The sequence below is a fragment of the Podarcis filfolensis genome (assembly GCF_964270895.1).
Source record: "Podarcis filfolensis genome assembly, chromosome: 3".
NCBI classification, from domain to species: Eukaryota; Metazoa; Chordata; class Lepidosauria; order Squamata; family Lacertidae; genus Podarcis; species Podarcis filfolensis.
In genome coordinates, this window is record NC_139606.1 from 100905503 (window position 1) to 100920953 (window position 15451).

The 15451-nt window shown below is 42.1% G+C and overlaps 1 protein-coding gene across 1 annotated transcript in view; it reads right to left on the reverse strand.

The window, feature by feature from the left end:
• Positions 1-5255: 5255 nt before the first annotated feature.
• LRPPRC (leucine rich pentatricopeptide repeat containing) overlaps positions 5256-15451 on the reverse strand; it is a 113133-nt gene continuing 102937 nt past the window's right edge. Inside the window, exons 35-38 of the mRNA XM_083604834.1 lie at positions 13693-13767; positions 11016-11100; positions 6757-6899; positions 5256-5679 (exon numbers count right to left, since the gene is read on the reverse strand). Coding sequence (XP_083460960.1) covers positions 5608-5679; positions 6757-6899; positions 11016-11100; positions 13693-13767 — 375 coding nt within the window. The 3' untranslated portion in view covers positions 5256-5607. The remainder of the gene's footprint in view (positions 5680-6756; positions 6900-11015; positions 11101-13692; positions 13768-15451) is intronic.

Sequence of the window (15451 nt, forward strand, 5' to 3'; positions counted from 1 at the left end):
ACCCCCCAAAAGGCTTCCCTGCCCTCCACTACCTCTCTTGAAAACACCTACATTTCATCTTTCCCCAGCCACACCAATCCTCTTCTCTGGATTGCACTGAGAAAGGAGACAAAGGTGTCCAATTAAAGAGGAAGCTGGCTTGCTTTGAATTAGCGCAGAGGTCTGCAGAGAACTGCTGAGCTTGAACAGTAGGTGGGGAAAGCGGGAGGCTCTGAACACCCACTTCTTGTTGCAATAATTTCTTGTCTTCTCATGGGCAAGCTTTGATAGGCGCTTCTGTTCCAGCAGCTGCCATGTTGAAAATCCCACATTTACAGAGTGTAGCACACATGTGGTTTTGTTGTTGTTTTTAAGGAAAGGAGTTATAATGGAAGCACCCCTTGGACTATTTTTGCTCTGCAAAACGTGCATTTCTTCCAGATTGCTGGTCTGTTTTGGAGCCTTATTCAAAGGTACTTACTAGTGCTTACATATAAAATCCTTGAAACCTAAGTGCCTAAAGAAGTGCCTTCTCTTTTACAAAACTGCATGAGTCCTGAGATCATCTCCCAATTCCCTTCTTGGGGTGCCCCCATAATCAGTGAGGTAATTGGTGAACAGGAAGGGTTGATGTTCCATACTACTTCTCCAGGGAGGTCCAGCTGGTGCCTTCTTTGATGTCCTTTAAACTTCTGTTTCCACCTTGCTTTGTGCTGTTCTGCTATACGATTAGTGGCTGTGTTTTATTGGTTTTCATAGAATCATAGAATGTGAAGGGACCCTGAGGATCATCTAGTCCAGGGGTCAGCAAACTTTTTCAGCAGGGGGCCGGTCCACTGTCCCTCAGACCTTGTGGGGGGCCAGACTATATTTTTTTGGGGGAAATGAATTCCTATGCCTCACACATAACCCAGATGCATTTTAAATAAAAGAACACATTCTACTCATGTAAAAACACGCTGATTCCCGGACTGTCAGCGGGCCGGATTTAGAAGGCAGTTGGGCTGGATCCGGCCCCCGGACCTTAGATTGCTTACCCATGATCTAGTCCAACCCAAATATGCAACTGAAGGGATTGAACCTGCAACCTTGCCGTTATCAGCACCACGCTCTAGCCAACTGCACTATGCAGGTATTGTGCTTTATGTGATTCTAACCTAAACCAACATAAATCCAACAGATAAGTGGTGGCATACAATATATATTAAATTAAGTAAACGTAACTGGTTTCCCTGAAATGCTGACCTTCCACGGAGCATTTTGCAAGTTTGCTGTCAATCATCCATCTTTTTAGGAAGGCATATATATCAGTCAAACCGGCTGCCGATTAGGCAAGGAACTTTTAACCTCTTTAAATGTTTGTGGCGCTGTCTACTCTTTGTGCTTAAAAAGCTCTATTGTGTTTTCCAAGGCAGACACCATTGCAAAGCTGTCATGTACAATGTGCGAAAGGAGAACTGGCACAAATGCTGATGGTAGGAAAACCTTCCCTCCTGCAATGTTGATTTGGAGTGAGCAGATCACATTTCTTAACAGTAGAGAATTGCCCGCAGTGACACATTTCAAATGAAAGGAGGAAGCCATTAGCTCCATTTGAGAGCGCTCATAGTTGAACCCAAAGGGGATGAAGGTGCAAATTCACAACCACCTTAGCATCTTTTGAAGTGATAGGATATTGTAACAAGGGTTAGTTTTCTTGAAAGGCTGCAGCTTTTAAATGGCCATTCCTAGGATGCTCAATCTACGGTCAATTAATTTCATTAGATGACCCTGAGTGTAATAGAAGACTTTTTGCATGCATTTTACCAATGGTGGTTTTTTATATTAAATATATATATTGAAAGGACTGAAGAGGGGGGTTGCTTGCCCTTCTCTGAATAAGCAGGTCGGGACTTTGCATTCTATTTTTTTGTCTCCTAGAGGTGGTGTGCAGATTCTTGAGTGCTTAAAGTACTGCCTTTTGGCTTCCCAGCATACAAGACTTCTCTTGTGAATTTGCAGTTTAAATGCACTTCAGTTTCTGCAAGACAGTTCCCTGAATGGAATAGAGCTCCCAGATGACCTTTAAAAATAAGAGCTGTGGCCTTACAGAACGGATTTCCAACGTGACATAGTTCAATTATGGTGCTATTATACTGAAATGTATTTCCCAAGTCGTAGTTTAGGAAATGAGAAATGCCTGTGGTTTCAAAGTGAGATAAAGACTTCATTGGAGATAGGGTACTCAAGCACAGAGCCAGATTGTGTTGTTGTTTTTCCTTCAGCCACAAATATATTTGTCTTAAGTCTACACAAGCACTGAGGGCAAATGGTAAACAGAGCATTACAAAGCAGTTCTTTTCACTCGGTGCAAGCATATCTCACCACAGAAATAGGGATACCTTGACTACACCAATTCAACAGGCTGACTTGTGTTCTAGGATTGGTGCACCTTGCTTTGAACATCCTATGAAGGGTGGGGAAAGAGCGTAAGAATAGGATACTATTGAGCCTCCTGTGGCAGAGACAGCCAATGTGGTCCAACTCCAGATGCTGTTGAACTCCCATCTTCCATCAATCCTATCAAGCATAGCCTACGGCCATGGATGGTAGACAACTTTGGGAGGGTACCACATTGGCTGCCCCTGGTGTTATGAGAAGGAATTACTTAGCAAGCGGACATTCCAGAGATGGTTTAATCTGATCCTCCCATGGCCAAAAGCCTCCCTTGACTTGAAGGCACCTCCTTCTCTTTCACCCGTGTTGTTAGGGCTGGTCTTTTCCTCAAGCACAGAACTCAGCTTTCTTAGTTCAAGGAATATATATGTCCTGGCATCTGCTCTGAGAATGCAGAGGTAGCGAGAGCAGCTAGACTGGTGACTGGCTGCTGGGATCATATAACCATATAACACTGGTTCTAAATGAATTACATTGGCTCCCAGTATGTATCAAAGTACAATTCAAAGTGTTGGTGCTGACCTTTAAAGTCCTAAATGACTTTGGCCGTGTAAACCTGAAGGAGCGTCTCCACCTCCATTGTCCAGCCTGAATACTGAGATCCAGCTCTGAGGGCCTTCTGGTGGTTCCCTCATTGCGAGAAGTGGGGTTACAGGGAACCAGGCAGAGGGGCCTTTTTGGAAGTCACACCTGCCCTGTGGAACGCCCTCTCAGCAGATCTCGAACAGATATGACAACCATGTGATTTTTAAAAGACATCTGGCGACAGCCCTGTTCAGGGAAGTTTTCAGTGTGTGATTTGTGTTGCTTTTACTATTTTTTGTTGGAAGCCGCCAAGAGTGGCTGGGGCAACCCCAGATGGATGGCGTATTTTTTATTTTTATTATTGCAAGCAAGAACGACTTACTTTCTTGGATATGGTAATGTGCTTAGGGAGGGTAGCTGAAGGTGGACTGGGCAGTAGAATTGGCTGGCATGTGAACTGTGTATCTCACAACTCTGAAATGAAGCTCAATAGGGGAGAACCAACAAAAGGAACAAATACACAGCATGGAAATGTGCCTAAAAGATGCACCTTGCTATGGGGATAGCCAACTTAGTGCCCTTTAGATGTTTCTGGACTTCAGTGTCCCTCAACCCCAGCCAGCAGGGCCTGATGGAAGGGATAGGGCCCACAGATTGGTTACTGCTAGTTTATTACAGCAGAGTCTTCTCAGTAGGTTATGTAATGTGTCTTTATACTTTAGCCCTATACTGAGTCACACCACTGGGTCTGTCTAGCAGAGTACTATCTACATCAAGGGTAGGAAATTACAGGTCTGGGAGCCAAATGCATCCCCCTTGCCCTGGCCACATCCTGTACTAAGCCTTGCTTCATGGGCTTGAGTGCTTTTGCCTGGATGGAAAAGGGAGGTGTGCGCGTTTGTGTAGAAACTAGGCCACTGTACAAAAGTAACATTCATATTCATTGCTCTGCCCACGTCTGCCCATCACTTGCATATGGCCCCAGGGAGGTTGCCAAAAACAGAATGTGGCCCTCAAGCTGGAAAACGTTTGCCACTCCTTCTCTATGCCGCCAGTGATTGTAGTTAAAGCAGCTTCATAAACTCTTCCAAGTCTAGCTTTGTATTCCACAGCTCTAAACCACACTTTAAAGAGGAGAATGGCTACATTTGGTCACAGAATCATAGTTAGAAAGGACCACAAGGATCAAGGTTTCCCAAACTTGGGTCTCCAGCTGTTTTTGGACTACAACTCCCACCATCCCTAGCTAGCAGGACCACTGAATGATGGGAATTGTAGTCCAAAAACAGCTGGAGACCCAAGTTTGGGAAACCTTGATCTGGTTCAACCCCCTGAAATGCAGGAATCTTTTGCCCAACGTGGGGCTCCAACCTATGACCCTGAGATTGATATATTTAGCTTACAAAATCAGCCTGCACCTCTCCGCAGTGTATCCTACCCACAGTGGCTACTGAACACCAAAAGTGCTGGAGAAAGTCTAGAAAGAGGCAGCCAAGTGAAGAAACCTTTAGTATGTTTGCTCCTGAAAGTGTCTTTTTCCTTACTTCTCCATTGTGAAAGGGGAAAAACACGTAGGAAAAAATGCAGTATGTTTTATACACAAAGAAAACTGGAACATTTGCAAGTTTATTTGTTTGCATAAGATGGGTATAATTAACCGCAAACAAACTTAATATCGATCGCTCAAAGATATGGTCTATTGTCCAAAAATCTGACAAAGAGAAGAGCAAATATCAATTGGCTGAAACCAAATTATCCATTATCTCCTGCTATTCCCCCAATTTCTATGCAGTATTTACAAGTAAAATAAAACCTACGCAGAGCTTCGATGTACAGTGGTGCAGTGGCTATGAAGATTATGGGCTTTCTGAAAAGCAATCATATGCTAAGAGACTGATGTTTTCACAGAAAAATATACATCTCAATTAAGGCTTTCTGCAAAGCCTGAAGGCTTTGACTGTCAACACACCCACGTGGTCTGGGGCTATGCGAATTCTGCACCTCCGTAGGAGCCAAGAGAAGCATGAAATCTGATTGCTGATGCTGAACTTGGCAGGATATCAGTGTTCATTTCATCCCTAATGGCTGCTGTGAAAAGCTTAGAAAACCTGAACTCCAGAAAACATCCTGGATTTTCAAGGATCAGAACGTTTCTGGGGATATACACACCCTGACCCATGTCTACTGCCGTTTGCTGCTTTGAGGCCTGTGGCTATCACTCAAACCAAATCTCTGTGCTCTTCATTCCCCTTTTAATCAATTCCCTGCTTTTGTTCAATAATTTCATAATTTTCGAAGCAAACAGTGCATACAAATACACTTCACATGAATTTATTCTGCAAAATTCAGGTCACCATACCACATACCTAGAACTGTTTCGGGGGCTGTATGTGTCGGTATGCAGGGCGTGATGGCAAATGGGTACATTGATCACACATGGCCCTGCATGAAGCAACAATCTTTTACAGTCACTTTAGCAGGTCCAGCAAACTATATAAAATTGCTTCAGGGGGGGGGAAAATGAAACTGCTTTGTGTCAGATGATTTTATACAATTATAAAGTGAAGAATCCGACTTTCAATTTTATTTCCCCCCCTGACAATAATACATTTAAAAACAGTATTTCACAGTCACAATATTACTAGCAGAAACGGAAGCATTAAAAGGTTAATCTTCATCTGATGAAGAATGTCCCTGTCGTTCTGTCCTAAGTTTTTCTGCGTAGAACTGGAAGCTCTCCTACAGCAGATCAGAGGAAGAAAAGAAAGTTAGGAGACAAACTAGTATTTTAGTGTATATGCTAAGCAATTTGTGCATCAACCCAACCCACAAATACCTAACTGTTCTACACCTGTTTTCCTAACGCTGATCAAGAAAAAGAAAAAAAGGAGAAGACCAATGGCTTAAGAAGAACTTGAGTCCACACAACTTGAGGAAGACTAACTTAAACTTCAACAACAGTGATACATACCTTCCATATAAATTCCCTTGTAAATATGAGCAGCCTTTGCCAACCAAGTGCCCTCTATAAATATTTTGAACTGTAACTTGCATCAGTCCTAGTGAGCACTGTCATAGACCATAAATGAGCCCCCTTAGGCATGAAAAGTTTAGATTTTTTTTCTGCCGCAGAATATTATGAACCTCCCGAACATGTCTTGTAGATAACCTAGCTCTAACCACAAACCACTACTAATTGCAACTTACATGAACTCATTGCTACTTGGCTTTTGTAGATTCTCCTTCTAAAGTAACATACTGAAGAAGTTATTTCCACAGTTTTAATGCATTTGTTCCCCTCAATTAAGCAGATTTACAGAGGGGCCAAGGTTTGTGTTTTTTGTTGGCAAAATTACGAAAGATAAAGTCAACCTGCCTGAGAAAATTAGTTCCTATGTTTTACATTTTCATCCTTACAAATGCTGTTTGGAGGGAGGGGGGAATGTTCATGTTTAAAAACTAGTAATTAGCTAACACCTAAACCTGTTCTGAACTAAAGCATGCGGAAATCATTTAAAGTTTAAATGCCAGAGATAAAGCACTCCAAGGATGCTTGATAAACTCACACCTCAACATGAATGCCCAGTAATGATCTTATACTTTAAACACAATAGCCCCAGAAGGCTTCCTTCTCCCACCAGTCAAGTCTAACGCCAGATTAACACAATGCCACAATATACACAGCACTTCATTTGTAGACTCCTCTGAGGGTTTTCTGTGAAGCCTTAATCCCAGAGTAATTAAGCATGCCACTTGTTTTATTAGCAACACACACACTTCCAGAGGTATTTCTTTGAAAAATCAGTAAACACTCACAGGAGGTTCAGTGAAAGGAACAGGCTCTCCTGCATTCTTAAGGAGAACTGCCAAACGTTTCAGAAATAGCTCATCTGGGTGCAATTTCTCAGCTTTCATTTCATCATACAGAGCTTTTGCTGAAGCCACATCCTCATCTAATGCTAAGGAGGGGAGAGGAAAAAAAAGATATATACAGAAGAAACCATTACAGGAGATGAAACAGTTTACCAATCAACCAGAATGCATTATGCCAGAAATTTCTAGTTCCACTCAATTCATAAAGACTCAAATGTGTTGCTCTGCAATAATTTCCAACCAAGTAGACCTGAAGTAGAGAGAGATGCTGGCTTTAATCCATGAATTACTGCGATAAAATGAATAAAAGCTTCACAACTGCAGAGTAAATTTGCCCCTTGATGAATTTCTGGGGATGACAAGCAGCGATGGCAAGTCTGAGGACTCTTGCGGCTCCCGCTGCAAAGAATAAGCCAACAGGCAGAGATAAGCCAACTCCTTGTACCCAGTTTGAGGGGGGAAAGTGGTAGCTTCCTCTTCCAATTAACATTCTAAGGTAACAGTTTACTTTTCTGCATGCAGCTTTCTTAGTGTTCATTTGAATAGTAAGAGACTGGCGCAAATGAAACAGACAAAGCTCATTTGAGATCAGTATCAATATACCCTTTAAACCTGCATTGCCCACAGTCCTGAGGGGTCCTGAATTTATTCCTTCATGAAGCCAATCCTAGGTCTGTGGCATTAGTCAACGAGTGAGAGCTCCACATTCCCTAATTCTGCGAGGGAAAAATGCTAAAGACTGAGTGTCCCTTTGGGTCGTGAGCAGCAGCTTTTGATCATTAAATTTAAATTCTTGCACTTTATTAACTACCTCTGTCTTTGAGGATACCCTCATCACTTGCAGTTATGCTTTGAAGTATGCTCACTACCTTAATTTGTTTAGATCACTAACTGATTACATTAGAAATAGTAATAACATCCTACTGACAGCCTTGAGCTGAAGGCCACAGACTTGCAAGCTACTTAAACAAGGAAAAAGGAAATAATCCCGAAGGTGACACATATGCTCTGGGAAGATCTCTGACGCAAATTCTTTTGATTGGCTGTTAAATTGTCATATGTGGACAAGCTTGACATAGGGGTCAGCAAACTTTTTCAGCAGGGGGCCGGTCCACTGCCCCTCAGACCTTGTGGGGGGCCGGACTATATTTTGGGGAAAAAAATATGAACGAATTTCTATGCCCCACAAATAACCCAGAGATGCATTTTAAATAAAAGCGCACATTCTACTCATGTAAAAACACGCTGATTCCCGGACCGTCCGTGGGTTGGACTGAGAAGGCGATTGGACCGCATCCGGCCCCCGAGCCTTAGTTTGCCTACCCATGAGCTTGAGTGAAGCATGTGGGTTTCACCTTCCCCAATGCTACTCCGCCCCCCACAGCTGGTAGGACTTTGGCAGAACCTTGTTCACTTTTACAGAATACGAGCATTATACCAATACAGTGTAACCCAACTTCCTTTGTTAACAGAACTGTGTTCACATTTAACACAAATTATAGCTTAGGAATAACCCATGGACTAGCCTTAGTGAATTGTCCATTTTGCATGCATCTCTTTCCTCCTGCACAGTTGGGAAGAGGGCTTTGGCAGAGTTTAGTTTCTTTTTTTGTAGAATCCAGATGTGCTATTACATTCAAACCAAAGGTTGATCTCACAAGGCAGCTTTGTAACCCAGGGTGTGATGCTGGTTTGTTACAAAACTTACTTGTTTTAAACTGCAACTCCTGGTTTTGAATGTAATGGTCAGGATTCTGCAAAAAGGAAGCCAAACTCTGCCAATGTCCTTTTCCTAACCACCCAGGAGAGGGGAGCACACAAGATGGCCACTTCGCTAAAGCTAGTCTATGAATCACTGAGCCAGGATTTGCTTTACATGTGAACCAGGCAGAGGGCCTTCTCGGTGGTGGCACCTTCCCTGTGGAACGCCCTCCCATCAGATGTCAAGGAAATAAACAACTATTTGATTTTTAGAAGACATGTGAAGGCAACCCTGTTTGGGGAAGCTTTTAATGTTTGACCTTTGACTGTGCTTTTAATATTCTGTTGGGAGTTTCCTAGCCAGATGGTCGAGGTGTAAATAAATCATCATCATCATCATCATCATCATCTGTTAACATGGGAAGTGGAATTACACTGACTCTTGTCCATCTAGCTCAATATTCCCCACTCTCACTGCCAGTGGCCCTCGAGGGGCTCAGACAGGAATCTTCCTCAGCCCTACCTGGACATGGAAGGGGACTGAACCTGAGATTTATTTGTAAGCGGAGCGTGCAAATTGGGGTGGCCAATTGCTACTCCCCCCCCCACAGTATAGACCCGTGACAGCAAAAAACCCCTGCTCTCCTGCTTGCTTGAGTGACAGAGCCACTAAGCAGGTCTTTTTGCTGTACTGATTTTCATTTCATTTACCTTTCTGGTACCTGCCTTCCTAATAAGAGTTACTTAATGCTATACATGGGGAAAAATAAAAAGCTTATAATCTGTAGAGATGCATGTTTCAGACCCCTCCATTTGTCAAGGAAAAGCTTCCCACTCACAGCTGCAAGTGGATGAGTCGCTTTCCAACTGTGGGAGGCTTCAGAACCTGCGCAAAGTGATGGTTTAATGAAGGTATAATAGAAATTGTTAACTTCCCATTTCTTTAAAATAGAAGTATCTATTGTATGAAAAAACAATAAAAGGAAGATGTAACAGTGAGATTATGTTTAATGGACCGCACAACTGAGACGTTTTCATAGTATTTCTTTATTCTTGGAAGACTAACAATTCGGGTTTTTCTTTCTTTTTTCCCTTACCAGCCTTGGACACAGTCTCAGGGTTTTATATACCTGATGAGAAGGCAGAACAAAACCCCACAAATTCAACTAGCTTTGAAAAATAAGGTATGCATCCTTTTGGTTCTAGAGTCTAATATCTCCATCTTTCATATACCTTAGTAAAATTGCAACAGAAGTATCACCTCAAGCACCCCCTCCCTTTAATAATGCTACTGTTTGGCATACACCTCATGGGCTGGATCCAGACTAAATTATTTCCCATGAAAACCAATGAGAAGTTGCAAATTTGTCTGATTGATTTCAATGGGACCCAAGTTCAAGAAACTCAGCCTGGATCCAATCCAATGACCCCCCCATCCCCCCCGTCTCCTGTACAGAAATCTGAATTAGGGAGAAAAAGAAATGAAATTGTTAAAATGATATAAAGATTTCAACAAGGTTTGCTCTTTGCCTCCTTACTAAGGCGAAATGTCAACTGGGCTCCCATGTGGCTTTCCCCAGAAGGAAACCATGTTGTACTGGGTGAATTTGAGCATGTTAGCTTTTTTTTTACCAACTGATAAAAAAGAAGCATTTAAGTATCCCCACCGCCCAGGACCAATTGGGTTGCCAAGGAGACACGGCATTTATATATACACAGTGCTGACCTATGAGCTACCATTGAGCTGTGCCTTCCTTACAGGTTTGTTAAAATGTTGTTTTCTTTGTTTGCTCCACATCATCAGCTACTAGGTAAACTTCACCAATATCACTTTTATGTAGTTTGTCATTGGCTAGGAGTCCTAGCTCTCATAGAAAAATTTGTGCCCTGAACAATCCTTAAAACATCTACTTTCTAAAGACCTCCAGCTTTGACTATTAAGTTCCAAATGCTCAAATTTTAATTCCTCATACCTACAGGACCGCCTCTCCTGGTATGCTCCGTGGAGGACCTTAAGGTCCACAAATAACAATACTTTGGAGGTCCCAAGTCGCAAGGTGGTTAGACTGGTCTCAACTAGGGCCAGGGCCTTTTCAGTACTGGCCCCGACTTGGTGGAACACTCTGTTACAAGAGACTAGGGCCCTGCGGGACTTGACATCTTTCCGCAGGGCCTCCAAGACAGAGCTGCTCCGTCTGGCCTGTGGTTTGGACTCAGTCTGACCCTTATGTTTCCCTTCCCTTATGATTTTGATTTATGGGCTACTATCAAAATGAGGCTGCATTTTAAAATGTATTGTAAGCCGTATTTTAATAAACTGGGGTTGCTGTCCCCCCCCCCATTATGTTTTATTGTAATTTTATTGGTGTTAGCTGCCCTGAGCCCGGCTGTGGCCGGGGAGGGCGGGGTATAAATTATTATTATTATTATTATTATTATTAATAATAATAATATTTATACGTGTTGGCAAACGGTCTGAAATAAAATACGTGGCATCTTACCATGGCATTTCATAAGGTAAGAGCAAACCATCTTCCTATCTGTGAAGTCAGGAACTAGATCCAACAATGTCTTGATTTTCTGAACCTAGAAAAAATGAGAGGCACAGAAGCAGACTTTTGTTATATAATATCAAAGGAGAAAGCGCTTGTTCATAAGAATCAAGGACTAAGGGAAAAGAATATGCTATGGTCACGACCTAGAGGGATATGTCTGGCAGGATTTTCAGGAGATAAAAGGTTGACTGCTCTCAAGAAGGCAGGAAAGAAAAACTTCCCAGAATCCTTTGCTCCTGCCTTGTCATGGGACAAGGGATGTTACCTAATCCAGTGCCATCATGACGGCAGAAATAAATCAACAAGAAAATTATTTAAATACTGGCTAGAGAGATGGTTAGACCCTTGGAGGATAAGTAGATTGCAGGGAAGCTGAGCAAATCCGTTGCACATGTCTTCACAGTGGAGAATGCAGGGCAAATCCCAGCAACTAAACCAACGTTTTCAGGAGGGGAGTCAGGAATTGAGGAATCAAGAGATAAAACCAACAAATTGCTGGTCCCAAATTGTATCCACCTAAGAGTTCTCAAAGACCTGAAATGCGAAATTTCTTACCTTCTAACAAAAAAAATTGTAACTTTCCCCTAAAACTGGTCTCTGTACCCAAGGGCTGGAAAGTGGCACCAATTTTTAAAAAGGGATCCTGGAAATTACAGGAAAGCTGGTGGAAAGCATTGTTTGAGATATAATAACCAAGCATACAAGCCTTGCTGAAGCAGAATCAGCATGGCTTTTGCAAGGTGAAGTTCTGTCTCACTAAGAGTTCATTTGGGGACTGTCAACAAACACCTAGAGCTGATCTGGTTGACAAAGTGCACTTGGACTTGGTACTTCACCAAAGACTCCTGAGTAAGCTTAGCAGTCCTGAGATAAGAAGGGAGAGCCTCTTGTGGATCAGGAACTGGTTATGTAACAGGAAGCAGGGAGCAGGAGCAAATGGGAAGTATTCCTGATGGAGGGACATAGCAGGTGGAGTGCCCCAAGACAAGGAATGCGCTTTTTAATTTGTTCATAAATGATCTAGAGTTAGGGTGAACAGGGATGTAGGCAAGTTTGTTGATGATAATTCAGGGTTGTTAAAACAAAGAGACTGTGAAGAGGCCCAAAAGGACTTCTCCAAACTGAGTGAATGGGCAGTAAAATGACAACTGCAATTCCAAACCTGTGTAAAGTGATGTACATTGTTGTTGTGGGTGTGGGTTTTTTTGGGGGGGGGGGTCTTAATTAAAAAGTATACACTCATGGGATCTGAACTGGTGGTGATGGACCAAAATGATCAAGGGAGTGGAGCAACTCCTGTTATGAAGAAAGGTACAGCATTTGGGGCACTTTAGAGAAACAGTGAGTAAGAGGTGACATGAGAGAAGAGTTATAAATTCTGTTTAGTACGGAGAAATTGGATTGAGAAAAGTCTCCCCACCATAACCTCAGAACTCATGGAAATCCAATGAAGCAGAATGTTGAGTTCAGGACAGACAAAAAAACCCTACTTCTTCATGCAATGTATAATTGAACTATGAAACTCTTTCGCACAGGAGGCAGTGATGGCCAGCAACTTGGATGGCTCTGAAAGAGGATTAGACAAATTCATGGAAGAAAAAGCCATTAACTAACCACGATGACTATGCTCTGCCTTCATGGTCAGAGGCATGGTCAGGGTCCTGATTGCAGGCTTCTCGTAGGCATCTGGTTGGCTGATGTGAGAACAAGATGCTGGAGCCGATTGGCTATTAGCCCAAACCAGCAGGCTCTTCTCATGTCTGTTTTGTGACTGCTATCCTATGACGTGCCACGCGATATTAATGCAGTGGAAGAAAGATATGAAGTTGTCTCACAATGACCTGTTTTTTGTACTCTTCTGTTTTACTGATCTCCTATTCTGTTGTTTGCTCTATACAACAGAACCCACTAGAGAGAAGTACTGTGGTTAGTGTAGCTTCTACTCTTTTAATGGAGCTTACGGAAAGTAAGTTCTCAGTGGATTGTGTCCTTAGAAGCTTGGCATGCGAATTCTGCTACAGAAGAAGCAAATATGTAGTTTTCAAGTTTCATGCACATTTTTGGAACAGGACAATTACTAGCACTTAAGCAGAATACCACTTACCAAATAAATATTTCATGCACCGTTTTCCAAAATGCGGGTCTTATAAATAACAAAAATGCACTGTTGAAAAGAACTCCCCTCCCTTTCTCATATTAAAGAATTCATTAAAAAAATAAAAAAAGCTTTTCCTCTTTTCACTCCCTGTGAGAACAGTATGTTGGACCAGGTGGGCCTGATCCAGCTGACTCTTCATAGGTTCTGATGAACCCATCATGATAGCCATTATTTGCCCAATGGGAATATGTGGTTTAATTATGTCCTCTTGTTGGAATTTAGAGACCCTCGGCTTTCATTTAAAGATTAAGTGGCAAGGCTGTAGACCTCGCAATTAATTGAACAATTTGGGAGTGTCACCATCAACCAATTTCCCTAGATACACAAGAGGAGATCTTGTCCCCCTTTTCAGAGTTGATGACTGTGAAAGCACAGAGTCAGGTTCTATGGCAACATCCTTGACAGAGAGCTTTGACTAGTGAAGATGCTAGAAAAATATGGGGGGGGGGGGGAGAGCTGACATACCTGTCCTGCTTGCTGGGTTGTCTTTGCAAGGAAAGCCACCAGAATCTTTTTTTGTTCACCTATTGCACTGCATCTCTTGAAAGGAAGAAATAGGGGAGGGGGAAAGAGAGACACAGAGAGAATTAAATGAGCAAAAGCAACTGTAGGCTCTTGATAAATAAAACTACTGAAGGTGAAAACTTCCAATTAGAAAGGTTCACAATAACCAGCACTATATTATTATTACCAAAGGCCTTAATAGTCGACCACTTATTAAAAACCTGCAGAAAGGAAAACAAATGGGGTGCCAAGGCAATTCCTCCCTTTCTTTTTCTGTCCTTGGCACAATAAGCATTAGGCTTGCTCAAAAAGGAGGGAGAAAATGAACAAATGCTTTAACATCCCACAGAAAAGAGATTTAGGACTGTGAAAGAAAGAAAGAAAGGGGAAAAAAGGGGGGGACACACTATTCCTCTCCAATTATTCTGCCAAGCATTCACAAGTGAGCTAGGGATCATAAGGTTAATTATACATTTAATAAGGTGTCAGGGAGATAACTGCTCGTTTCTTTATAAAAATTAAAATGTACAAAGCAAGTTCTCTTTAAAGTATAATTACCTACACTTATGCATACAAAAGGACTGATTTCAATCTCTCTATTTTATAAAAGGCTTTCTCTGCAACAGACAGCCAGTGCTCAAGAGACAAAAGTTAAACTCAAAAAAAGTTTCTGTGACAGACCTGACAAGTCAAGTGTCTATCCCATGTTGGAAACTACAGAGTTTCTTTAAAAAAATAAAATAAAACCTTGATTAAAAAAAATCAAGTATGTCAGACAATATTTTAGTTTATGCTCACAGATGTCATCCTTGCATGTGTAAAAAATGCATACTGTTTCCCACCCCTAAGAAAGAGCTTAAGACACTCTGTCAATGCGAAAACCTCCAAGTATCAGCCTACTCCGCTTTGCAGAGAATGTATACACAGGAACACACTGAATTACTTTATAAGCAGATACCGGAGACATCCGTGAAGAAGAACTAATTCAAAACCCCACTAAGAACACACAAAGCATTTAATGCTTCCTTGTCAAATTCTCATAGATCCAAATAAAGTTTATCACTCTTCCGATGAATGGCAAAAGGAAACCAAGCAGAAATCCCAGCACATCCTTTATTCTATCCTGCTTTTCAAAGAATTGCCAAAACTCAAAATAAACAACTGTTCTATGAGGGACAACTACAACTACACACACACACACACACACACACAGAGAGAGAGAGAGAGAGAGAGAGAGAGAGAGAGAGAGAGAGAGAGAGGGAGAGAGAGACTGACTGAAGAAATATGCAGTGTGGTAGCAAAATGTATGTTTTCAAAGGAACAGTTTGTCATACATGGGGCATATGGCAGAGCAAATAGCAATCTATAAAAAGAAGGCAAGAAACACTGACCTCTTTTTTTTGCACTCAAAAGAGTATAAGCCATAACTGTAGATATTATCTGATTTTGGACACAAACAACAGAAATGTGGAACTGGGGATTTGAGTGGTATGTAGTGCAGCCTCTCAGACTTCACTTGTAGCACTCAGGAGAGGTTTTTAAGTGGACTGAGAACCTTTCTGGCCCAGTGTGGCAGATCTTTATCTCCTCCACCCCCACAGGTCAATGTTGACAGGTGCTGGTGGGACCACCCACCTATCAATCACTTGATGCCATAATGGGTATCTGGGTTGTCCCCGTGCATCAGCTGATGTGCAAAGTGTTCCATCGCAGCAATGCA